Source organism: Adelges cooleyi, unplaced genomic scaffold (genome assembly GCF_023614345.1).
Source record: "Adelges cooleyi isolate 19-005CV unplaced genomic scaffold, UGA_ACOO_1.1 ACOO_flye_CR_arks_rails_tigmint_CR_PRNA_0, whole genome shotgun sequence".
Lineage (NCBI taxonomy): Eukaryota > Metazoa > Arthropoda > Insecta > Hemiptera > Adelgidae > Adelges > Adelges cooleyi.
This window is the reverse complement of record NW_026095750.1, coordinates 715,240-724,354: the sequence shown is the minus strand read 5'-3', so window position 1 is coordinate 724,354 and position 9,115 is coordinate 715,240. Positions and strand designations below refer to the sequence as shown.

At 28.8% G+C, this 9,115-nt stretch overlaps 1 protein-coding gene across 1 annotated transcript; it reads right to left on the bottom strand.

Moving 5' to 3' along the window:
• Positions 1-3,603: 3,603 nt before the first annotated feature.
• LOC126835235 (uncharacterized) lies at positions 3,604-5,620 on the bottom strand. The gene is made up of 6 exons (XM_050567724.1): positions 5,467-5,620; positions 5,292-5,342; positions 4,587-4,616; positions 4,488-4,520; positions 4,125-4,149; positions 3,604-3,795 (listed from the first exon to the last, which is right to left on the bottom strand). Exons 1-6 carry the CDS (start codon positions 5,531-5,533, stop codon positions 3,672-3,674), a joined length of 330 nt encoding a protein of 109 aa, XP_050423681.1. The 5' UTR covers positions 5,534-5,620; the 3' UTR covers positions 3,604-3,671.
• Positions 5,621-9,115: the final 3,495 nt, after the last annotated feature.

The window sequence follows — 9,115 nt, the reverse complement described above, 5'->3', positions numbered from 1 at the left end:
TTTAATATTTTTCCACACTAAACGGAATATATTTTAAAAGAATCACGTGTACGAATTTTTTACAAAGCCGCTTGTTATTGTCAAACATCAAACGGTAATTTCAGCTGACGTCAGTCTTGTTGAACATGCGAATAATTCGTTTGTAAGAATCAGGAAAAAATCATATTACTTACAGAAATGTCATGGAATCCATAAATATTCGGACCGCATAGTCACTGACCGTGAAAATACGGAAAAAAAACAAACCGTAAAATCACGGAAAGTATTTTTCCGGAATCGAGAATTAAATTAGGTAGACCGTATTTGTGCGAAAAGTAAGAATCCGGAATATACAGGGTGACTGTTCAATTTTATCAGTTGTTACGTCGTACATCCGACCGCCGCATCGTTCCACGCCGACGGGCGGTCGTTGTTTTTGTTTCGAGTAGTATAAATACAATATATCCAACGAATACAGGGCACAGTTTTATTTTTATTTTACATAGGTGCACGAGTAAAATGCTTGGAACAATATTTTTTCCATTCTTCTACTTGTATAGCCGTATGTTGTGTGACTTGTGTCCAGAGACACGCACGTCTGTGTTAATAATGCGTACCTGAACGCACATACGACCGCTGTTTAAAAGGTGCGGAATTATGAAAAAAAAATATCGTCGTTATGGTTGCAGTCCGTAGTGCTGCCTTCGATTTGATGAAGGGTGCGGGGTTCGATTCTTAACTACTACTTCCTTATTTTTTTTCTTAATTTTTCGACTTATTTTTTATTTAAAATTTGATTTAACTTTAAAACTGTAACCTCCTATAGTTTAGCGGAACGTAAAATAAAATAATGACTATTTTATGTATTTTAGGTTGTTATAATTTTTAGTCTTCTGTCTTTTTATACTACTATTAGTATATTTGTACTACATACATAAAGAGTATGCATAGGCGCAATTAGGGGGCGTTAGCACACCTAAGTTTAAAACGGGCACCGTCTAATATTTTTCGTGTTTACGTCTTAAAACGTCTTTATATAAAAATGTAATAAAAAACCAACATTATTGTAAAACAAATTTAACATGATAAATGTTTGTACAACATTCTTGCTCAACAAAACCATTAACCCCAATAGTTCAAATTTTAAAACCTGGAAAATGCAGAGCTTAAACACCCTCAACATTTTTATTGAAATTGCGCCTATGTGTACACCGTATAATAAACGAAATACATAATTATTGTGTATAGGTAGGTCCCTTGAAATGTGCGCATACTAGTTGCCTCCGAAAAACAACGAATTGTCCCCTTGCTTAACTTTTAGGTCTTAATTCATAAGCTACTAGTTGTTGCCTCCCGTGCCAGGTACTAATATTTTTTTATCCGACAAAACGAAATACATTGCATATTATTTCTTTAAAACTATGCAGATTACACTTTCAAACCTTGCGTTTTTACACTATTTTTTATAATATCCTTCTTAAGTTCCAATTGTTATTGATATATACAGCAGTTTTTTTTTCAACATAATACTACCAATGCTTAGCTTTTTTATTTGTTTGTACTTGGCAGTTAGCTTCACAATAGTGAATCTAACCATCGGGGACGGCCTTGGGTAGACTGGCGTTTGTCCGACGGTACATAACGTGTTTAAATGTCATACCCGGCATTAATTTTTGTGCAGTATAAATCAACCCGTATGGTTTTTTAAGTACGACACAAACTAATTTTCGCAAATTTCTTACCAAACTAATGCCAAATTAATATGTAAAATAGATCACTCCAGTGTATGTATTAGTGTTGTAATTTGGATTCGAATCTTCGAAGGATTCGAATATTCGAATAGTCGGATTCGAATACCTAATTTTTAAAGATTCGAATAGTTGAAAAAAAAATATTTGTAAATTAATTATTATTACTATTTGAATAGTTCGAAGGATTAGTTAGCTTAGCCGATGATAAAATAACTTATCAGTTATTATTTAAGTATAATAATTTATTCAGTTTTTACATTATGTTAAGTATGTAAAATCGGTGTAAGTTTTAATTTATAAACCTTGAGCAGACAGGGGTTGGTGTGTGCTCTGGTGCTTGCTTTTGGGGATGCTCGAGGGTAAGGAATGAGAAAGGATTTGGCACGATACTGATTGACCGAACATGTAGGATATTGCGTCATTTAACAGTATTTTCAAATGAAGTATTTAAAATGCATATTGTAAATGATAATCATGTGATTTTTAAATAATATTTCACCGAAAAAAACGGAGATCAATCATTGTTGATTTTATTTTTGATATTAGCCATAAAATTTTCGAAAAATTTAGAGTTCCCACTCATGCCAATATACCGAGTTTTAATTACAGTCATTAAAATATACATAACATAGTTTTTATTTGTAGAATTTGATATTGGACTCCTGGCTTTTAAAATACTTAACAAATCTTTTTATAGCTCTATGTAGAACTAGCGTCGTTCTCAAGCTGCTGCTATGAAAATTCAAAAGATAGGTGTAAATATTTTTTGTTTAAACTACTCTCTGTTATACGTGTATGTGATAGATATTTGAATTTGTGCAATTATAGTATGCATATTTCAAAACTTATCTTCGTTGTATGCGTCTATGATTATTTTTAAAAACAATATTAATTGTGTACAGGTATTATTGCTGCGTCTTGTTGCATCAAGTGTGCAAGTTCGATAATGATAACCATACTAAGGGTTTGTTTTACAATCGCTATTTTTTAAACCGTCACATTTTATAGCTTCATCGTGGTCATTTAAGTTTAAAAATAATGTTACTTATGTGCTTGAGTTGTTTCTTCGACATACCTACATGCAGTTGACAAAATAATATATTTATTTTAGGTGTGTGCAATTGGTAAGAGTTTTTATCAACTGTTTCAACTCACCAACATACAACGAATCAAAAATAAATAATATATCATACTAAGAGTACTTTTTCTACACTAAATAATGAGAAAAAAATCAAGTTGATATATTATAATCAATTGTATTTATAGATATTTGTGCAAGAATCCGCCCAAAATATATATTTGTTTTGTACTTTGTTTTATAACCTTGTAATTCATGCAAACAATTATTATTTTAATTTTTATGTTCCTTAGGTACTATAAAATAGTATGAGATCTATTTTGGATCTTAAATGGGCTCAAATAAGTAGTAATATTGAATTTTTTTAAACTGTCAGCACCCAATAAAATGATTTTAGCTGCCCCAGAAAAATACCTACTTAACACATTTTAAATCTCAACCAACATTTTTTTTGTTTAAATAACACAAAATGTATATGATGAAATATGATGTTAAAATACCCTTTATAAATAAAATTAGAAGACCAAATTGGTCGAGCATTTATGGTATAGGTTGCAAAGGTAATAAAGAAGTTCTAAAGCAAAATTACAGCGAAAAAAAACATAATTATATTTTATTAGAAATCATATAATTATAATCATAATATTGTAGAAATAATAATACATTTTATTTTGAATTTATATAAAATAAAATGTACTATTATTTCGACAATTATTATGATTACATTATGTTAGTTTTACTCATACTTTTTAGAATAAGTTTATCTTTTTTTTTATATCTTAGAATTATCAAGTTTGAATAATGGTAACAAAATAATATAACCACAACAATGTCGACATCTATAAATTGTTATAAGTTAATAATTACATCTTAGTAAGGTTAATAATTTGTAATTCAGGTACTGAAAAAGTAAAAAATTCGTCGTACTTAGGACTAGTTATTCCATTTTCTTTAAGCTTTTGGAGAATACTATTGTAGGCAGCTTTACTGAAACCATAAAGTAATTAAAAAAAAGTTATATATCTTTATATTTTAAACATCCAATGCAACAGCATACTAGCTATTTCCTAAAAAATGCAAGTGGCCCTCAATTGTATTAAATTGTATTGAAATATGTGTAATATCATAAAAAAATTATCTGAGCTAGAGTAGAACAAAAAAGAACTCAATTTTCCTGTATGAGATAATTGGTTGATTAAAATTATTGGTGGTATGATGGGTTAACTGATTTTGAACTTGTAAAAAATAAAATTAATAAAGAACAAGTTAAAAATATTTTTTCTACCGAAAGCGTTGATATGAATAGTAATACTCACTTTGGTTTTATAGTGAACAGCAAATCTATAAAGCAGAAAAGTTATTTTATTATACAGCATACATATCATGTGTTTTACCATTGAGTTTATATTACCATACAATATATACTCAATGGTTTTACTAGACAATAGTAAACAATAGTGTGTTTTAATATTTTGTCAAAGGTGTAGCAAAGGGTGGGCATCCCCCCTCCATATATTGGTTTAAGGTTAAATTTCATTATACAGCATTAGACTTATTAACTGAACCGAAAAAAAAAATTACATTATTTTTGAATAAATTGTTTTTCAATAAACTGCTCTACCTAGTGTTGATCTTATTGAATAATATTTTAACCTATATTAAAACATTTCATACATTACCTAAATTACCCTTACCCATCGGATTTACACCATCTGCAAAGAAAATATACCTAATTAAAATGTTATCTACCAACCTAGGTATATTATTTATACTTTTACCTTCTTTTACAAACATGATACCGCCCTTTTCTGGAATAAAAAAAAATAACTTCAATATTTTAATAACACTTTAACAGCATTATGCCGCATGTGCACAATTATTTTGTAAGAGGTAAAATAAAGACAATATAATTATTAACAGAAAGTTATAAAACGGACCTTAATTAATTTTAGGTTTTCGGATTAAAGAAACATAACGTCTTTTCATATAATTCTGCTTAAAAATAAATGTTTCTATTAGCTGAACCATTTTTTTTTTTTTACACGAGGTAGGTATTGACATTTTTAAATTATTAATCTATTAAAATGACAATAAAAAAAAAACTATTACATTGTAATACAATTTTATAGATAGCCTGATGTAAAAATCGGGTCTATAAAACTGATAGAAATCGTAGCATAAGTATATATACTCTATATATTAAGTACACTATGTATATTTTGTATGTATTATGAAAAATTCCGATTTAAAAATTATTCAAAATTTAAACCGCGGGAACGAAAAACGAGGTTTTAGTATTGTTTTTCAGTGTCATTTAAATGGGTTATTACTCTAATGTTACCATAGAAATACTTAGGGATGGACATGGCAGGCGTTAGTTCCTCAATTTGGGCTCGGGTAATAAATTATTCTATCTATATTATACTAATATGACATTGACATAATATTATGAATATTATTAAGATAAACTTGATTATAATTACTGTATCCACGTTGATATACAATTATGTCATTTTTGTAGAATGAAGGCGTACCTAAAAAAAACAAAAAAATAAATAATTAATAAGTCATAGATTGAGTAAGTATACACACAATAGGTATATAATAATATATTTTAATCTATGGGTTCTGGTTAAACGATAAATACAAGATACATACCAGTTGCAAACGTACAGGCAACACAGACAGATACAACAATAATTAAGCTAAAACAGATATTTGCCATAACGATGCGAATAAGAGTAGGTAGGTATATTAGGTAGGTAGGTAGGTTGAATAGGTATCTGTACTACTGCGGCGAAGGTTAAACGTCGAGAACAACTGGTAGGATTGTGATTGACTGTAACGAACGAAATTATCCAGTGAAATACCTGCGTCGGCCTTGTAAAAAAAAAAATTTTTAATTTCACCTGATTATACAGAAAAAAAAAACAATAATGATTAAAAAATAATGGGTACGTTTTGAAAATATACCCACCAACACAAACGTAATATATTTGCAAACGATTTGCGTGGCCCTTGTACAACACAATTAATGGCTGTACGATAAATTAAATATTCATTGTTAAACGTATAACATTTAAAGCGAAAAAAAGAAAAAAATTCATTTTTACGGTAACGCTTGGTAAATAAATCATAAAAGCCGTGTGAAGTTTGCATGCGTTGAAATTATTTACAACAAAAAATTATTTTTGTAGTCGACCGCGTTTGATATTTTATACTTAATTAGTCGCCTAATCCTATTAAAACGGTTTTGAATAAAGTTGTGTGTTTTTGTACGAAGACTTGTATTGCTGAAATTGGTCGCATGGCACTTACTATTTGAAACCCTCGAGCGCGGCCATGAACCATTTTATTATACTTACGCTTTTATAAGTATAGTTTTTGGGCTTATGCTCCAAACCCACCGTACTGGTTTTTTTTTTAATTCCTTTAAAACCTTTTTTGAAATATTTTATAGTTCTACCGTCGTTATTATTGTGTTCAGTAATTGTACATTTATTTCTTATCACGGAAACGTACTCAAAACATATTCTAAGTTGTGCCATTTATTTGTCTTGTGCTATTATCTATTTAAATAAGAAAAACAATTTACTTTGATATTGTGACGTTTAGTGTACTTGTTTAAACAGACACCTATTGTGTACACAATTTCATGTAAAAAAAATATGCATCGAAAAACAAAAACAACATCATTTAATTTGATTTTAAAACTTTATTAATTGCTTCCCACAAGCTATTCTTAATTAGTTTACATATTTTCATCACTAATGTTAACACCGAAGACTTCATTTAAAAGCAATTTTAAACAAACATTAAATAAATAAATACATTAAAATAATTGTACGTTTTAAAAACATTTAATTAGGTTGAAAATTAACATTTGTCAATTTACCAAAGATTTAAATAATCATTTATTGTTCCATCGATTATTGCATTGTCTATAAAGCTTATGTAGCTTGTTACTGATGTCCCGAATTTATCGCAGATATCTTTCATTAATAATTTAAACTAGTTTTGATTTATCACATCCGAAACAAAAAAAACTTTCTTTAACTGAAAAACGAAAGATCAATTTATTTAAATTTTTATAATACAAACAGCAGTTAAACACCGCACAACTGACTAAAAAATTTTAAATGCGAGGAATTTTTCACAACAACAATACCATTTCTATTTTACGTTAACTCCGTAATATAAATAGTAGTGATGAGAATCCGAAAATCCGGATTTTTGAAAAAAACGCTTTTTAAGTCATTTGAATATCATATAATTGTTAAATACTATTACAATATAAAGATGTGTATCTAAGTAAAATTTGTTGATAAAATTTTAAAAAAAAACTCTTAACTTTGTCTATAAAATGCTTTCGGATTTCGGATTCCGGATTTTCGGATTTCAACAAATCCGAAATTCAAAAGCAGTTTATCTCTTTGGTGTTTTGTTTTATTTTCACATATTTATCAAAAAAATGTTACTTAGATATAGAGCTTTATATTGTAAAATTATTTAACACTTATATGATTTTTAAGTAGCTTAAATAGCGTTTTTTTGTGAAAATCCGGATTTTCCGATTCCCATCAATAATAAATAGTTTCTTAAAAATTATAATGTTTAATGATAAATGAAGTAAAATTAATGTTTACTTGAAAATGACACGTTGTCACCAAATTGTTTATGTACCACACTCAGCACTTCAGCTCTGCTATTTGTAATATTGCTCACATAATTCACAAACTGTGCCAAAGTAATGCCATTTCGTTGAACTACATTAGTTTGGCGTTTATTGATATCTTTCAAAATCCTTCCAAAAGTGCGATCTATGGCCTGAAATTTAATTACACATAATATCATTACACGTCGTTACACATGAAAAACTGATGATACAATTTAAATTCGTTTAAACTAGAGATCAACATAAATCGAACAATCATTGACGTGATAAACTTGACAGAAAACTGAATAATTCCAATAAATGTATAGTTAAATAAATTCACGAAAAAAAGTTATTGACTGGTCCATAGTTAACCAATCGCCCGGTACATACTATTTTTTATTTTTTGACAAACTTTAAAAATAATTAGTTACTTTTAAGGTACAATTATATTTAAGAGATTTAACAATAGTGGAATACCGTAGGTACACGTTAAATGTTTAGTTTACTGTACGCAATGTAATACAAATGATTTGCAAAATATGTATAAGTAATAATAATTGTAGCTATAGCCCTCCCGGTCAAATAAGCCATACGAATATTATTACTATTAGTAATTGTTGGAAAAAAACTATATTTACGTCATCTATGATATCGCTGTAAACCGATGGAGAATAAATTGTCAGACATAATAAAATAAAATATTTCATATTCATCATTGTACTATTATGTTTTCGCTTTGAATAAGGCTACCGACTTTATCTGAAATCTACTACACAATGATTCTTATGCTCAATAACAGGCAGTTGTATAGTAAAGAGTTTTGGATCAAACAATTTTTTTTTTTTATATTAATATACGTCAAAGAAATTCACACTACAGTTCACTGCACGAACGCAAAAAATTCTACCAAAGAGTAGACTATTTGTTTAACATGACATGACTGTGTGGTTGATTCCATAGAAAACTTTTAGCACAACAATTTTTTTTTCATGTCCCTTGCGCACGTAACACGCAAGTGTGTTATGAATAAAAAGTATTTTTTACCCGTACAATGACTTGTTATTCTGGCTTTTTTCATCGGCGCAGAGTGAATGGCAATATTGTATTTTGTACCTATCAATCTAACGTAGGCCCTTGCCATTTGGTTTTGCGATGAGCTGTTTTTCTTTCGGATGTTTGCCACCGAGCCACCCAAAATCGTAACGACAGAAAATATTATATAGAAAATTGTTTTGAAAAATAAAACAGAAAATAACAATCGACATTATGACATGCACGCAAGTGTTTGTGTACCTGTACTAGTGTGCTCTGAAATCACACCTCAACTACAACATTTACAGCTTTTAAAACATCAAATTTAACGGTCATATCAAACGGGGGGATTATTTAAAAACAATTTTATCCAGCACAATTTTGAATAATTATAAAAAAAAGATTAAGATAAAAATATTATTTTAACGAATCATTTTATTAATAGCTATTAAATTCAAGCCTTTACTTTAAGTCACCTTAAGTCTTTTAACTATGCCCAACAAGAGAAATTTAACAAAAGATACTACCTCTTCTGGATGGAACGGTTTATGATGTATCTTAGGTTTTACTGTACTTCAGTGGTACTTTATTTAAGGGTATTTTCTTTAAGTTCGAAGG